At 39.2% G+C, this 18,431-nt stretch overlaps 1 protein-coding gene across 2 annotated transcripts in view; it reads right to left on the bottom strand.

Annotated features, from left to right (window-relative positions):
- Positions 1-615: 615 nt before the first annotated feature.
- Positions 616-18,431, bottom strand: part of LOC131073499 (uncharacterized) — a 61,537-nt gene continuing 43,721 nt past the window's right edge. Inside the window, exons 2-3 of one of the 2 annotated variants that reach the window (XR_009112882.2) lie at positions 1,103-1,808; positions 616-975 (exon numbers count right to left, since the gene is read on the bottom strand). Coding sequence is in view for 1 of the 2 variants with exons in the window: in XM_058009938.2 (XP_057865921.1) it covers positions 1,232-1,795 (564 nt within the window). In the remaining variant the exon portion in view is untranslated. Of the gene's footprint in view, positions 1,809-18,431 lie in introns of both variants that reach the window. The other variant, XM_058009938.2, reaches the window with a different exon arrangement.

Raw genomic sequence — 18,431 nt, 5'->3', positions numbered from 1 at the left:
ATAAAATATCATAAAATGATTACATACAACTACATCCAATGAAAGCATTAGATGACATGCCTACCAGCAGGAACTAATAAAACACAAAGTAAATAAGACCTTTCAACCTTACCGTTCAACTTAACTATTATGTCCAAGAAACTAATCTATACACAATGATAATTACAATTGACAACTGTTCCCCTAACCTGTCCAAAAATCTCTTAAGTTTACAGCAGTGGTAACAATCATACCTCACATTGCTTAACAAACAATGTTTCAGATTAATCATTTTAATCCGCAATATTTCTTATAATGATTACAGCAGTAATAACGCCTAATTAATTGATCACAGTAATATAACTGATGCTATTGAACACCATGTGGACCAAGAATGATACAGATCACAATAATGACAGAATGTTACCAGTCAGCGATTGTATGAAGATTATTAATCACAAGAGTTATATCAAAAGGCAATAATGACAACAAAATCTCTATGTGACAACAAAATTCCCAGACAATTACCTCAACATTACACCTATGTTTACAAATGAAGTAGAAAACAACAATATCCATTGATAATTAGAAATTGTCAACAACAGCAGTAACATCTGTGATATAATAATAAAGATAAGTCAAAGAATAGCATAATCCCTTTACTCTTTTGTCTAGTAATGACTAGACTCGCAAATCACAAATAATTACAGCAATGTTTGTTGTTATCCAAGGTGAAAGTAATAATCATTAATCACAATAACAACAATCACCTTCCTTGTTCACAAGATTTTCAAACCAAATTATCACAAGTGTCTTGACTCTTCACAACTGAATATAATTATGTTCATTTTTTAAATAATGATGGCAATAATTGTCATTGTCCCTTGACAACAGACCTAACTGCTAATCAATAATGGCAGCTGGAAATCTTGGTCAAAGTCACAAACAATGATATTTTGAAAAAATATAGATATTTTCAAGAAAATGTTGGGAAACCTGCAGAGAATAGCTATATCAGAATATATCACAATATTTTGAAGATATCTGCTTCTATTGTTACAACATTGTACTACTTAAACCAATTGGCCAGGTTAAAATCATCTCAAAGAAACAATAGAAAAACCTGCAATTGGTTTCAGTTGTTCCTGGGAAAAGGATTCTGGCGAAGACTATCTCCTGAGGATTATGCAGCCAATTTTGTAAGTCCATTTCATTTCATTTTTAAGCACATAAGAAGCAGTCCATTTCATTTTTAGAGCTCATCTTCCATGCGCAAATATTCACCAATATCAGCCTGGTGGTAAGCTACAATTCCATTGGGGTCAAGCTTCCTACAATCCTGTGTAGATTTGGCAGCTACTCCAAACCCCAATGGAATATCAGACATGTTAAAAATAACGACACCCTCATTCTGAGCAGTATTCTCAGTAATCCTTCCCAATCCACTCTTCGTAACATGATTACCATAGAGAAAATTCATTTCTGCAGTGGGCTTGAGCCATATTTTGTACTTGGCATGGGCTGCAAGAAGATCAAGGCATTGAATGGTGAGCTGGAATTTACCACCCTTTGTAAATTTTCCAATGCAGGTGCCAAGGCTCACAAGATTATCTCTTGCAATGTTGGTAGCTCTCTTAACAAGGGCCTCGCTCACATAGTAGACACGATTTTTCTGCAGGCGGAAACAGTATAGTCCAGCTTTCCCATCAGGACCTTCACTAGAAGGCCTTTCTACGATATGCTTTAGATTGTTCCCTACAAATTTGTAAAGTTTCTCAAAAACTGCAGTTGTTTCCTGCTCATCCAAGGGCCTCATCCTGGATAATAAGCTGCACAGAACATATACCATAGTTTTCAAATTCATATAATTCAAAACAAAGAAACACTAATACTACCATAGTCATTGTGCATGCTTGCTGAATAATAAACATCTCCCTGCATCATTATATGTATTAAAGAAAGCTAAAAAAAAGTTTAACAAGAACAATGCATAATGCAAGAAAGCAGATATTTTAACAAAAAAACATTCATTGCTATGTATTGTTGAGTAAGTTTCTTCATTCTTCGAAATTGAATAAAAAGTGGTGGATGTGGAACCTGAACAAGAAGGATGGAATGATGCTAGAGTAAATAGAAGTGCAGAACTGCTTTCGAGCTAAAAATATTGAGTTCGTTACTTTTGCCAGAGCTTATCAGTTAAAACAAAAATAGAAAACATCAGGTTCACAGATGCTGCTTGCAATTTTTTTTTTAATTATTTGGTTAATCTTGGGAATTTTTACCCTGGCCCATGTTTATAGAGGCCACAAACAGGGGGACCTCCCTAGCATTAATGCTAACTATCCAAATCTGAAAGCTCAAAGGCCCAGAACAGGCACAAAGCCTGCAAGCTCAACAACCCAGTAGGTATTTGAACATGAAGGTCTACAACACCACCACCACATTTCAACCACCGCAACATGCCCTTACAGCTAAAATTAGGGGTAGTTCCTATTTTTGGACTGCAAATATGTAAAAATTTATGATTTTTATATGTTTTCTATAGAGATGTAAGGGCGCAATTTGTTTTGCTGTACTGTTTGACCATACCCACATACTCGTATCCATACCTGACTTTGATTTGACAACTTAGCATTTATGTGAAGAGAAGTAAAAGAACAAAACCATATTGTCTTTAGTGTGTCTTTTGAAGTAATTTTAACTGTAATCTTAATAACAGAAATAAGTAACACCAATGCATTGTTGACAGTTCTTTAGTTTCTATCTTCTTTCTCATCAATATTTTCTAATAGCTGGATAAATCTCTATCAAGCTAAAACTTTCTCTTGCTACCTTTTTTCCCCCTCAATGAAATGTTCTAACAGGAATTTGCTCTTGAAAAGTACGAAAATTTTATTGATTTACTTCAAAGAAATCAAATTTCCTCTAATTATTGGAGATTGAATGCATGCAACAGTTTAACCAAAAATGTTCTATAATTTTCTCAACACTTATGCATAGGATTATTATTGTGTACAGAAACAATAGACAGCAATTCAATCTGCTTTTCTAATCTGCATGAATCAAATTTTCAGAGAACTTGTTAATGAAATGCCACATACCAAATCTGATCCTCATTAACTCTTAATAATATCTTCCCTTCAAGAAACGGCTAACAATCTCCCGCCTATGGCGTGGGGTATGGATGTCTGTAGCAGATCGGTAGGCCTCGTTTCTTCCTCTATACTTAGCCTGTTTCCTTCAGAAACGCCACAGCAGAGGGGTTGATTGCAGCGATAGGGAAAAAGCAAGACAATGAAGGCTTCTGTTAATAGCTCGATTAAGTTAAGCTCCAGAATTCTGCCGTCCAAGATTCCTCTTATATTTGTCAGTGATTTTGATTGCTGATTGCTGATTGCTGAAAATGTCTCTTTCAAACACAGTGTTAGTGAGGAGTGCTATAAAGCGCTGCTCCAAACCGTAGGGGAATACTGTGAGAGTCGCGAAACACGGGCCTGGGGCTACATCCAGCCTGAGACACAGGGGGTTCGTCCTGTAGGTTGCTCACCAATTGCAGAGAAAATAATAATAACTTTAGACTGAATGAATGCCTCCAATGCTGCATCGAACCCTTTATAAAATAACTCCAGCCAATACAAAAAGCCAGCGATGCTTCTAGAGACTCTTCTATAGCCAACTTAGGCAATATATACAAGTTTATTAATTATTTTATGACCCCCATGTATCATTGCCTAGAGGAAATAATGTTATAACTTAAAAATGGCCCCAACTTTAGTCATAATGAACAATTAAATATATTATACTGAATCTTTAGCTTTTTGGGCTCTCATTTACTTATTCACTTATTCTCTTTTATTTCTTTAATTTTTCCTAGCCCCGGGAATGAGGAAGGCTAGTAAATGCATTTCTAAGACTCATCATTTGAGAAAGGATATTACAGTCCTCCCTTTCCGGAATTGTTAGTTCTCCAACAATTGCAAATTAGGATGGTAAATCCTCCCATTTTATCAGATATTCCCAGACCATTTTGTTTCTCAGCTTCCTTTCTCTCCAATCAGCAATGCCTTCAGGAACTAATATCAATTTCCCTTCCTCATCTAATGGAGGCAACTCAGGAGATGCAACCGTGTGCTGTCCCAATGCCTTCTTGAGGCATGAAACATGAAACACATTATGTATTTTGCTGCCTTCCGGCAACTCCAGCTCATATGCAACCTCCCCAACTCTCCTCAGTACCCCATAAGGCCCAGAGAAACACGGTTTTAATTTTCCTACGCCACTTGTCTTCAACGTGGATTGCTTGTATGGTTGTAGATGCAAGAAAACTAAGTCTCCAACTTCAAAGGTCCTCTCAACACGGTGTCTGTTTGCATACATCTTTTGTTGGTTTCGTGCGTGTTGAAGATTATCTTTCAATGCCTTGAGAATATCCTGGTAGCTCTGCACTATCTCCTTAGCCCGTGGAACTTTGCTATCTTCGAACGCTAAGTCCATGAATGACAAGGCATTGTATCCGTAGAGTGCTTTGAAAGGAGAAATGCCAATGGACATGTGGTAGGTGGTATTGTAACAATACTAACCTAGATAAAGCCATCTCACCCAAGCACACTGCTGCCCTGAAACATAGTTTCACAGGTAGCTTTCGATCCACTTATTCACTATTTTTGTCTGCTCGTCCGTTTGAGGATGGTAACTCATGTTGGCCGTCAATTTTGTTCCCACCAATCTGAACAACTCTTGCCAAAACATGCTCAAAAATCGGCTATCTCTGTCACTCACACTTGCTTTGTGTAGCCCTTGCAATTTGAAGACCTCTATGAAGAACAACTTTGCAATCTATGGCACTGAGGAGTCTGTAGGTACAGCAAAGAAGTGTGCATATTTTGTGAGTCTATCAATGACTACAAATATGCAATCTTTCCCCTGCACACGAGGAAGTCCTGTAATAAAATCTATAGATATCCCCTCCCACTTTTGCTCAGGTATCGTAAATGGTTGTAGAAGGCCTGCAGGGAACGTGTGTTCTAACTTGTTTTGCTAGCAAGTCAAGCACTCTCTAACATGTTGAAGTACGTCATCCTTCAATCCCTTCCAGGTGAATCTCTCATGAATCTAGGGATAAATTTTGAAGAAACCTGGATGTCTTGCCATAGGTGCATCATGTAGTGCCCTCAAAATCTTGGCCTTCAACCTGGAACCTAGTACAAGATAAATCCTGTCCTTGTAATATATAATATCATCAATCACTGAATACTTGTCATCTCATACCTTGCCATCAATCAAATCAGAAGCAAATGAATTTTTCACATATTCTGACAACAGTTGAGATTTCCAGTCAGCTGAAATCTCTGTGAGAGAGCAAAGTGCAGGTCTTTTGGATTGGCAACAACATTTTTCTTGCCCTTCACATACTCTACATCGAAGTCGTAAGCTTGAATCTTGTTTACCCAATTCTATTAACGCTCATCCAAGTCCTTCTGCTCTGGATAGTACTTGAGACTGTTGTGATCTATCCTAACAACAAATTTGATTCCCACTAGAAACTGCTTGAACCTAGCTAGCGCGTGCATAATTTTTAGCATCTCCTTATCGTATGTAGAATACAATCTCTCACAGTCTCTCAATTTTTTGCTCTCATATGCAATCAAGGGTCGATTCTGCATCAACACTGCACCTATCCCCAAACCCGATGCATCACATTCTAGAACAAATGGTTGTGTGAAATCTAGTAATGCTAACACTGGACACAAGCTCATGGCTTCCTCGAGCTTGTCAAAAGTCATTTGTGCCTCCTCAAACCATAGAAATGCACCCTCTTAGTCAAATCTATCAATGGGGATACCAGCTATGAAAAAACTCTCACAAACCTTCTATAGTAAAAGCACAACCCCAAGAAGCCTCGCAATTTTGTTATATTCTTGGGTGGTGGCTAGTCTATGATTGCCTGAATTTTCTCCTGATGCACTTTCACACCATCTGCACCAATAACATGTCCGAGATATAGTATCACTGTCATCTCGAACTCACATTTGGAAGCTTTTGCATAGAGCGATTGAGCCTCCATGACACTCAAGACCCCATCCAAATGATGTAGATGATCACTCCAGGTCTTACTATAGATCAAAATATCATCAAAGGAAACCAAAACATATTTCCTCAATTGATCACGAAACACATGATTCATGCAGGATTGAAATGTTGCCAGTGTATTCATGAGCCCAAATGGCATGACCAGAAGCTCAAAGTGTCCGTAGTGGCAACAGAAGGCGGTATTATGAATGTCTTCCTCTCAGACCCGTATCTGATGATATACAGAGAGGAGATCTATCTTCGAAAAGTACACAGCCCTGTGTAACTCATCGATCGTAGTGGTCCCATCCTTCTTCACCAGAACCACCGATGAGGCAAATGGGCTCGAACTAGGCCATATATGTCCCTTGCTAAGAAGCTACTTGATTGTCTTCTTAATTTCCTCCTTAAAGTGACGCGGATGTCGATAGGGCTTGGTAATTACCAGCTTTGCGCCCTCCTCCAACTCAATCACATGCTCAAACCCGTGATCAAGTGGATGTCCAGGAGGTATATCACCAAAGACTATATTGTGCTTATCTAGCACTGTCTGGATATCCACATGGTATTCGGCCTTGCTACTGGAAGTTGGTTTGGTGAAGACGAAGTGCTGTGTTGCCCAATCAACATCTTTGTGCCTGAAGAGGGCATCCATCCTTCTTGCTGATACAACTCATGGACCACCATCAGACATTGCCTTAAGCACCATCTTCTTACCATTAACCATAAATTCCAACTGCATCTACTAAAAGGCAAGAACGTAACGTTCAAGTGACTCCAGCCACTCCAGTCCTAAAACAACATCTATGTTACTGAGCCCAAGCACATAAAAAGCACCTGTCAATGTGTAGTCTCCAATCTGTATACTCAATTGAAGAACCACTCTGGTGCAAGTCAATGGAAAGCCATCCGCAACTATGACACTAAATCCGAGAAACTCCTCAACCTGAAGTCCACACTTCATTACTAGTCCCTCATAAAATTGTGTGTGGCTCCACTATCCACTAAACACGCCATTCATTGTCCCTTAAGAACACCCTTCAGCCGAAAAGGCCGGCTATAACTCTAGATAGAGCGGCAATGCGTGGAGTTTCTTTGGTTGAAGTTTCTTCCAACTCTATCTATGGTTGTTGATCCTCTTGTTCACCATCACCTTCTACACAAGCCTCTTGCTCTTCTGGTTCTTCATCATCAAACGTGACTTCAATCAAGTGTACTTTGCCTTTCCCAAGGCAGCGGTGTCCAGGTTCCCATGGTTCCTTACAGTTGAAACATAATTTTTTCCTTCTAAGTTCATTCTTGCACTCTTGATCAGCCTTTGATGGAATATTTTTCTGCTGATTAAAGCCTTTTTTATCAGATTTCCATGGGCTAAAACTTAACTTCTAAGGCTGATAAGAAGGTGTAGTTTCCAAGTCCAAAGCTAGTCCTATGGCGTCATGAAGTGTACTAGGCTTATGAGCCTTTACCAATCCCCTCAGTCTATCACTCAGACCTTCAACAACCAGCATAGTAACTCTCCTTTCAACCATGTCAAGGACCTGTTGTGACGTTTTCACACATCGCCCCATTGCAAATGGGGACCCCCTACTTTTTAGGCCCTTCCGGTCTTTTGGCTTTGTTTTTGAGGTCTTTTCACAGCAGTCTCGTCAGTCTCTCTGCTTTGCAAGTGTTTGGGGGTCATATTGGTCAAGTCTGCTTTTCGTTTGAGCGAGTTTGGTGAAGTCTAGGGCCTATTTTGTCTTTTTTGGGGTTTCTGCCTTTTGTCCTAGATTTTAGGGGTTCCTGTTAGGGTTTTGAAGAAACTGAACATACAACTGGAATCAGGACCCTTCAAGGGACCTCCCAGTAAAATTTGAGCCAAAACGGAGCAACTTTCTATTTTTAGAAAGTTCCTATTTTTTAGGGATTTTTCCGAGTCCCGGAATGTCGCCATTTTGCAAAAAAATCAAACTTACTATTTTTAGTAAGTTTCTATTTATAGTAAGTCATTACTGCACCCTATCTAGGGATCTAACGCTGACACCTAGAAAGTTTCTATTTTTGGAAAGTTAATACTGGCAGGATCAGTCAGCCAAGGCGACGAGGATCAGGCATTCACAGACAATTCTAATTCCGGAAAGTCAGACAGCAGACAGCAAACAGAGAAAGCCAGAAATGGGTCAAGAACTGAAAATCCATGCCCAAAATGGAAAAGCCATTCACAGGAGGAAAATCCATGAATCCATGGACATGGTGAAAATGCGCCCAAGACTGGACTAGGGCGCCAAAATGGAAAAGGCATTCACAGGTGGAAAAATCCGCAAGTCCATGGACAAAGTGAAAATGTGGCCAAGACTGGACTGGGGCGCCAAAATGGAAAAGGCATTCACAGGTGGAAAAATCCATGAGTCCATGGACAAAGTGAAAATGCGCCCAAGACTGGACTGGGGTGCCAAAATGGAAAAGGCATTCACAGGTGGAAAAATCCGCGAGTCCATGGACAAAGTGAAAATGCGCCCAAGACTGGACTGGGGCGCCAAAATGGAAAAGGCAAGGATAAAAGAAAAATCCATGAATCCTTGGCATGGTGAAAATTCCGCCCAAGCTAAAAATTGAAATTTTGCCTAAGGCATGGAATCCAAGGAGTCGAGGAGGAATAAAAAGCAAAATTCCCCTCGGGCAAATTTTCAAATTTGCTATTTTTAGACACCAAATCTCGACTAAGTGTGGAAAATTTTATAGATTCGGAATCGGGATAAAATTCCCCATCCAATGAACCTAGCTCCTAAATTTTAGGAGGAACCCTAAAAAATAGGGATGTTGAAAAGAAGACATGGACAATTCACAAAACAATGAATTCCTTCCTCAGGAGGAATTTCTGCCCCAACCTTGTGGAGGGCGCCAGAATGAAGAGTGCATGGAGATACAGGCAAATTGCAAGAGTCCTTGACCAAGGCATTTAGCTCCCAAGTGATAGAAGGAGCGCCAGATAGAGGGATGCAAGGAATCCATGGAATTGAAAGAATTCCCCACCAAGTGTAAAATGCCGCCCAAGAACACGAGTGCGCTAAAATGATCTTCTCATGGACAGTGCACAAAGAGATGAATTCCTTCATCGAGGAAGAATTGCACCCAAGAGGAAGAAATTCCAAGAAAGGTAAAAAATTGACGAAGTGTTTGAAATTTCTTCCTTCAAGACATAGTTCTTGGAAATCATGAAAATTGGCTAAGGCGTGAAGAATTTCATTCCTCAGGGTAAGGAACAAATTTCTTTCCAAAGGAGATTTCCTCCACGACAAGAAATCACATCCAAGGATGAATTGAAGATAAAATTTCCAAGGCAAGGGAGGAATCAGGGATGAACTAAACAAGCAATTTCCCCCGAGAAAAGTTTTTAAAAATCCATTCTCGGGCATCAAATCACATCCAAATTTAAAAACTTTTTACAAATTTGGATTCGTAGGATAATTTTCTCTCTCCTGGACCGTGGAACCCTAATTTGGAAATTTTCCTAAAAAATAGGAAATGTGCAGAATTGATGAAAAACCTTCTCTGAGCAAGGAAAGTTGAAGAGACTTCAGGAAAATTCTTCCTGAATCGAATTTTCCCTCTCCAACAATTCCAGATGTGCAAGAGCTAATATACAACGGCGGGGTCCACTTGCATGGCGAGAATCTATTGAACACATGGCAATAGAGTGGTGCATTCATTACCGAAATATTTGACCAAATGGCAACCCAGTCATTGCATGTTGAATTTATGGCAGATTCCTTTTGCATGCAGCCGCCGCATGTGGAAATGATGGATCATTTATGACATAATGGGGTGATTTTTGCATGGATGAATATTCAACACGTGTTGGGCGAATTTGAAGGAGGTGGTGCATTTAATGTGCAATGGATGCTATTTTGGGTACTTTTGAATTAATTGTGTATGGGCATGATGGGTTATTAATTGGAGATTCCCACCTTGTTGCATCTTGAGTGGAAAATCTTTTAGAGAAAACCCTAATTAGGGTTTTGCATGTAATCATGGCTTGAGGCCTATATAAGGGGGTGACCCCCTCATTTGTAAAGGAGGAAGCTTTGCATGAAATTGTTGCGATAAGTTTTTGAGAAAATAATAGTGAAACATTGTTCTTTGATGGTGTCCACTTAAGTTATTTTTTCAAAACTTGCAAGGTTTCACCTTCCTTGCTTAGATTGGAAATAGTAAAGTGCTTTGATTTCAATGGAGAATGTAATGGTGTCAGATGAATTTCCATGGTTCATATTTTTTGCATCTTGCTGATTGTAAGTTGCAGTGTAAAGTTAGTCTGAGCCCCCTAAATTTGTGCTGAGTTCGATTGTGGATAGATGTTTGGATTGCGTCGTTTTTGGGTATTCAAATGTACTTTCTCGATTTGAAAATCCTCTAGCATCCCCAGAAGATTGCACCGGTTCTTGCGGAGTTGCAGTTGATCTTGGCAAAGCAAAGCTTGGTTTATTTGGAATTTGTCCACCAAAGCACTATTCATTGTTATCACTGCCCTTAGGAGTAGATTTAGATCCTTCTAAACCCCTTCCCTTTTACTTTCAATTCATTTTAGTCCGTTTGCAGCAGCAACATCGCAGAATTGTCATATTCGATGATGGAGTTCCAGCCACAACAAAGAAGTGAAAGAATGATGCAAACGTAAGGCCCCTTGGATTACCAGCAAACACATCAGCCAGCTGAGTCACATCCACGCATCGAAGGAACCTTGGAGTCGATTGTTTGAACTTCTTGCAGTCTTAGCATGTTAACATGCATTCGCACTTTGATCAAGAGAGAGTGAAGTGACCGTTAGGCAGCTTTATTCTATGTTCGACGCTGTCATAAAAAACATGTCAACAAGACCATAACTGAAATTTTTGGAACTCATTGATGTAAGTCTTGACATGACCAAACTGCTTCAACTAAGCCAACTCCCTGTAATAAACCTCAACATCCTTCCTGTGAAACCGTGCAATCAACTTATTGACAAACTCCTCATATGAATGAATCAAACCATGATCCTATGATACAAGCCCGTGGTGCCACCAATCGTATGCCACACCTTCTAAATGCATCGTAGATGATTGTATGGCCTTGTCCTCCTCCATAGGCTTCAATGACAAGAATGTGTTTAGTTTGTGAACCCAAGACCTGGCACTAACCTTTCCACTTCTGTAAAATATGGGCAAAGAGACCTTATTTAAAGCATCCTTGAATTCTTGAGGATGTGTGTCTTGCCTAGTTGGGCCTCTAGGTCTCCTTTCTTGTCTTTCTAGACGGTATCTGGCTTTATCTCTCCTCTGGTTCATAAACTGATTCAAGTTGATCAATCCTCTTACATCAGGGGGAAGAGCTCTATACTCATCATAGGCCACCATGACATCATCAGTAATATGAGTCTCTCCTTTCTCCAACATAGGAACTACTTCTTCCTCAGCTTGCCTTGGCAAATACACAGGACGAAGTGGCCAATCAGATCTTGTGCTCGCTGTCCTAACAGCATTAGAAGTTGTTCTATCCTAAGATTCATGTCCAGCTTCGCTTCTTTCACCATCCTGGTTCTGTGCATGCGGTTGAACTCTCATATTTCCAATGGCATTAACGAGTTGTTGTTGTTGTCCGCATGAAAGTTTGCATCATCTGTTGTTGCTGCTGAGCCATTTGAGCCATAATATCTTGAAGACTAGGCTGTCCATTACTGCCTCCTTCATGTTGCTCTGCCATGTTGCCAGAATCAAACAAGGGATTCTATTCTTCTTCCAACTGCTGTTCGGACCTACTCCTGGTGAAGTATCTATGTGATCCAGACCCTCTCGAGTGCATAGAGAAGTTTCAAACTGACATGCAACTGATTTGATCACCCTCAAACCGACATGCACAAGGAAACCCTCGCAGGCTGGCAGGGTCACTGTGCTCTGATACCACTAAAATGTTCTAACCGGAATTTGCTCTTGAAAAGTATGAAAATTTAACTTTATTTTTTTCAAAGAAATAGAATTTCCTCTAATTATTGGAAGATTGTATGCATGCAACAATTTAACTGAAATTTTTCTTTAATTTTCTCAAGACCTATATGCATAGGATTATTATTGCGTACAGAAACAATAGACAGCAATTCAATCTGCTTTTCTAATCTGCATGAATCGAATTTTAAGAGAACTAATTAATGAAATGCCACAAATCTGATCCTCATTAACTCTTAATAATATCTTCCCTTCAAGAAATGGCTAACAATCTCCAGCTTATGGCGTGGGGTTTGGATGTCTGTAGCAGATTGTTGCGTATATGTAGGCCACGTTTCTTCCTCTATACTTAGCCTGCTTCCTTCAGAAACGCCACAGCAGAGGGGTTGATTGCAGCAATATGGAAAAAGCAAGACAATGAAGGCTGCTGTTAATAGCTCAATTCAGTTAAGCTCCAGAATTCTGCCGTCCAAGATTCCTCTTATATTTGTCACTGATTTTGATTGCTGATTGCTAGAAATGTCTCTTTCAAACACAGCATTAGTGAGGAGGGTTGAAATATGTAGCTAGAATCGGATTCTAGTTTAAGTTATTCATGTAATTGGGCTGGGCCCCATTGTAACTTATAATAATAGGGCAGGCCCTATTTGGGCGTTCAACTTATGTATTATATAATTGTTATGGGGCAAGACCTATCAAATATGTAGCTTGTAATTAGACCTTGACCTATATAATTGTAACGTGTAAAACTCTTGGCATAATATATGCAAGCCGACTTAGGGTTATTTAAGGCATGTGTCACCTATATCTACAAGGTGATTTGAAGACAAACCATAATCCAACACAAGCAATGTATGTCTGCAAAACAGCGAATTTCCTACTAAACTATCAGTGATTCTTCAAGAAGTCAGTGAACACATTCTGGAGATCAGCGAACACAGTCTGAAGGTCAGCGATCGTGATTGAAGGTCTGCAATCATAGTCTGAGCTATATTGAGTCATCCTGCTGAGAGAATTCATTTAAGGAGGGCAAATTTATAGAGCAAAGTATTTTCAGACTATTGTGCTTCAAGTTTGTTGAAGATCTGCCCTATATGTGATTGAGGTTCAGTCATGTTCTGATCCGAATCCAAGATTCAGATAAGTCAGTTTGTTTATGCCCTAGGTGGGGAATTTCTACTTGAACATCTTTTGATATTAATATAATCAGAGCTGAATCTTGTTGCTGAGTTTTTCCTCCAGGAGGGAGGTTTTCCCAGGGTACTGCTGTGTTGTTCTTGTGTTGTTTTGTGCCATAATGTGTTGCATTTTCAGTTTCTGTTATTTTCTTTAAATCTGATTACTAAAAACAACAAGGAGTGCTATGAAGCGCTGCTCCAAACTGTAGAGGAATACTGTGAGAGCCGCCAAACACAGGCCTGGGGCTACGTTTAGCCTGAGACACGGGGTTCGTCCTGTAGGTTGCTCACCGATTGCAGAGAAAATAATAATAATAAATTTAGACTGAACGAATGCCTCCAATGCTGCATCGACCCCTTTATAAAATAACTCCAGCCAATACAAAAAGCCAGCAATGCTTCTAGAGACTCTTCTATATCCGACTTAAGCAATATATACAAGTTTATTAATTATTTTATGACCCTCAAGTATCATCGCCTAGAGGAAATAATGTTATAACTTAAAAATGGCCCCAACTTTAGTCATAATGAACAATTAAATATATTATACTGAATCTTTAGCTTTTTGGGCTCCCATTTAATTATTTGCTTTTTCCTAGCCCCAGGATTGAGGAAGGCTAGTAAATGCATTTCTGAGACTCATCATTCGAGAAGAGACATTACACTCAAAGTATGTGATCTACATGAATTAACAAATTTGACCTATGTGATCTACATGAATTAACATATTTGACCTAATGCAAGGTTTGATTTTGTCCCTTTTTAATGTCATTTGTACTGTAGTCTACTTTTGTGAAGCCATCACTCGTATATTTTACACATTAAGGCATGTTTGAGAATCCCTTCCCTAACAAAGGCACAGAGAGTTAACAATTAGTTCAGAATCGCAATGTCAAGGGCACGAATTAAGTTAAAAATACCATCAATCATACATCTACTAAACAAACCTAACATAAATATTACACGGACAGTATTTTATTAATTTTAATAATTTAATTCAATATCAATTTGTCAAACAGTATCATATTAAGGTTTAATATAATGGGTGAAGACCCCTTAGTTCAAATCTATACACCCAAAAGGGAAATGTAGCTATCTATGAAAGGGTCTAGCCACCAAAGAATTATGAGATACGTTCCAAAGCAAACAACCCAAGCATAAATCCTAATATTATACATGTTTCATCTTAATTTGGGAGCACAGATTTTCAATTTGAACTGATGAGTCAAATGCTAACCCAAATTAATAAGATGCTAATGTTCAAAGCTTGATATGTGAGACATTCCATAGGATAGCATACACACTGATTGTTGGAGCCTGGGTGTCAGGTTATTGATTTTAATTTTGAGCTGGCGTGGCTTAGTACTGAAACACATGCCACAGAGTCATTGACTGCCCAAGTTCAAGCTTGGCTGTTGTGAACCTCTTCAACAAGGTGCACAAGAAGATTTACCCTAACAAAATAAGTATCATTTCAAAAGATATCTCCCATGCTTGGGGCTAAAATCATATATTGGGTATGTCAGCCTGAGTCTTTTGAGGTTGCCACCTCAGCTGGTGCTGGGCCTCCATTGTGCATATTATGGTGACAGTAATTAATGTGTTGATAAGAAAGATGGCCATGTTAAAGTGGTTTCATATATTTAACTTCTATATAATCACTGTTATCAATCCAGTAGCTAGGGGCTTCAGTATCAATCCAGTAGCAATGATGGAAATGTGTGTTTCAGAGCCATACGAAAATAATGCACAATTGCACGCCCTTGAAAAAGGATACTACTAATAAACCGATACAGGAGAAGTGGTGCTAACAGAATGATATGCAATTGAAAGAAAACAATGACACATTCAAAAAATTATATGCTTATTTACCCTAGGGAAATCCTTTCAAAAAAGAACCCAGCAAAACCAACAGTCAATGTATTTTTGTTTTGATAGGTAAAGTGAGGAAAGGGCCCTCTCCCATTTTATTAATAAACAGAAAGGATACATAAGCACTATGATAAGGATAAAAGGATGACAATCCAGTCAAAAAAGAATACCAGAGAGCAAAAGATGCATTACATGACAGAAACTGATACAAAAACATATTGTAAAATCATAGCCAAACAGACCGGCAAAATTTACTAAGAGTCAAAATGAACCAAACAAACTAGAATACTGGAAAAGCAAAACAGAAATGTGAATGCAGAAAGAGATCCCAGGGAACCAGATCCAACACATTTTGACACCCCAGCTACAAGATTAAAGTTTTGTCCACCTGTTTAACCAGAGCAGCTTGACAGTGAGGAATTTTACAGCTTTTTCAGCTGGCCACTTTGAATCTCTTGAAAGGGAGAGATTTTCATTGATCGCAAGAGTTCAGCCATATCCACCACAGGATAGTAACCCTCCAGCCAGCAACCATCTTTTAGAAAATTCTGAATAGAAACAATTTCCTTAAGCAAAAGCTTTTTGTTCAGGTTTCAATTTTTCTTACCCTCAATGTAGGCCAGTCCACAAAACTCCAAACCATGCAAGAAAGCGGGGTGAGTTTTCTTACAAATGCTCTATCCACCATGTCTTCAACCCCATTCTGAATTTCTCTCACATGTAGAACCTCCCCAATACCTTGGCCAATTCCTTGTCCCCAAGGAGAGTGAGCACATTGTTTACAAAAGTTAAGGCAATCTTTGAAAGTTTGAACTCACTTGGTGCCAAGTCATGTCCTTGATGAAATCCCACCAAAGAATTTCCTCGATAGCATCTTGAACATCCTCCTTTTGGAAAGTAAAATCCTTGTAAAGTCTTGCTGGAGAGATTTCTCCAATAAAAGCCACCTGGTGAACAAAGGAACCCAGTTTCACCACCTCCATGATCGACAAGTAGCAATGAAATCTCTACACAGAAATGACTGATTAGGTGGGAGAAAAAAAGTTGGCAGATGGCAGAAGAGCTGGCAGCTTGAGAGGAAACAGTGACAACAATAATGGCGGCCAAGCACCATGCTATGGATCATTAAGATCAAATGAGGCTTGGCTCGAGTTCATACTGTTGCACAAGCTCACCATCATGTCACCTATCCATATGATCATGGTATCGGCTTGGTCAATACCCCCATTAGATAATCGATCCACTAATTTATTGTCCTCTCTAAGGCAATCAGAGATAGAATTCCTCAAGAATATCAAGAATGGCTATTGACACTTGTAGAATGTTTTGCAATCTCCAATTCAACAGTGACCACTTTTTAAAACATTGGATGATAACTATAGAGTAACCCTTAATTATTACCTTGATTGGCGGGCAAAAGTTTAGTAGTTGTAAACTAAGGAGGAGTGCTTCCATCTTTGCTTCATATTCGTCCCTAGAGAAAGCTTCTTCAAAGTGGCTTGGATTAGAGAACCATTGGAGTTCCCAATAAGACACCTCGCAGCAGAGGAACCAGGATTCCCACAGGACACACCATCGAAATTGAACTTCTAGAGTTTTGAAAGCAGAGGGAACCAAGTGATCCTTGATCTGCCAATGAGAGAATAAGATCATGGAGGCAAGGGAGTTTCAAATGGGATCAATTGATTAGCATCTCCTTACTCTAGAGGGAGAAGGGTCCTTTTTTCTGAGACTGTAAAATTACTCCACTCATCGTGAGCTCCGATATAACAGCACCCACTGTATTAATTCTACGATTCATCTATCCACTAATTTATTAACCTAAGGCAATGAGAGACAAATAATTCCTCAAGAGTATCAAGAATGGTTATTGACACATGTAGAATCATTTGCAAACTTTAATTCAACAATGAACACTTTTTAAGACATTTGATGATAACCATAGAGTCGCCCTCAATTACTACCTTGATTGGTGGGAAATATTTTAGTAGTTGTAAACCAAGGAGTGCTTCCACCTTTGCTTTATATGTGTCCCTAGAGAAAGCTTCCTCAAAGTGTATTTGATAAGGGAACCATTGGAGTCCCAAATAATACACCTTGCAGCAAAGAAACCAGGATTCCCATAGGACACACCATCGAACTTGAACTTCCAGTTTTCTGAAAGCAGGGAACTAAGCAATCCTTGATTAGCAAAAGATAATGGAGGCGAGGAAGTTTCAAATGGGATCAATTGATTAGCATCTCCTTACTCCAGGGGGAGAACACTCTTTCTTTCTATGACTATAAAATTACTCTACTCATCATGAGCACCAAGACAACAACACTCACTGAATTAACTCTATGGTTCATCATACAATAAAATATTTCTCATTTCTTCTTAACCCCAATTCATGTGGGGTTATTAACAGGTACATCATCGTAGTAGGACGCTAAGCAATATTACACTACAATGGATATACAAGCATGGGCCTTAAAATCACTTTAAAAGAAGGCTCACGAAAATTTCTACAGTTATCAAACATGTGACGTATACAACACATATTTACAGCCTCCATAATATATTTTTCAATAACTACAGTGGGCCAAACAACTTTTACAACTAGTAAAAGTTTTATTTATCCTCTGCTTTTTTTCAAATGATTCCAAATCTTTATACCTATGTGTTGTGACGTTTTAACGCATCACGCATGTTGTGACCTAATCACACATCACCCCGTCCCAAATAGGGACCCCCTAGCTTTTAGGCCCCTTTTGGTTGTTTGGTCTTGTTTTTTGTGTGTTTCGGTGGCAATCTCTTCGCTTTGCAGATGTTCGAGGGTCAGTTAGAGTTAATCTGCTTCTCTGTCGAGCAAATTCTATGAAGTCTAGGGTCTGTTTTGTCCCTTTTTAGGGTTTCTGCCTTTTGTCCTAGATTTTAGGGGTTCCTGTTAGGGTTTTGCGAAAACTGAACATACGACTGGAATCAGGATTCTTCAAGGGACCTCCCAGTAAAATTTGAGCCCAAACGGAGCAACTTTCTATTTTTAGAAAGTCCCTATTTTTTAGGGATTTTTCCGAGTCCCGAAATGTCGTCATTTTGCCAAAAATCAAACTTACCATTTTTAGTAATTTCTATTTTTAGTAAGTTTCTATTTATACTAAGTCATTCCTGCACCCTGTCTAGGGATCTAACGCTGACACCTTGAAGGTTTCTATTTTTGGAAAGTCATTATTGGCAAGGTCAGTCAAACAAGGCGACGAGGATCGGACATTCGCAGACATTTCTAATTCCGGAAAGTCAGACAGCAGACAAAGAAAGCCAGAGATTGATCAAGTGCTGGAAGCCTATGCCTGAAATGGAAAGCTCAAAATTTCACCAAGGTTCCGGAAATCA

The sequence above is a fragment of the Cryptomeria japonica genome, chromosome 1 (assembly GCF_030272615.1).
Source record: "Cryptomeria japonica chromosome 1, Sugi_1.0, whole genome shotgun sequence".
NCBI lineage: Eukaryota > Viridiplantae > Streptophyta > Pinopsida > Cupressales > Cupressaceae > Cryptomeria > Cryptomeria japonica.
Note: the sequence above shows the minus strand (reverse complement) of the source record. Positions and strands in the feature narration are given on the sequence as shown.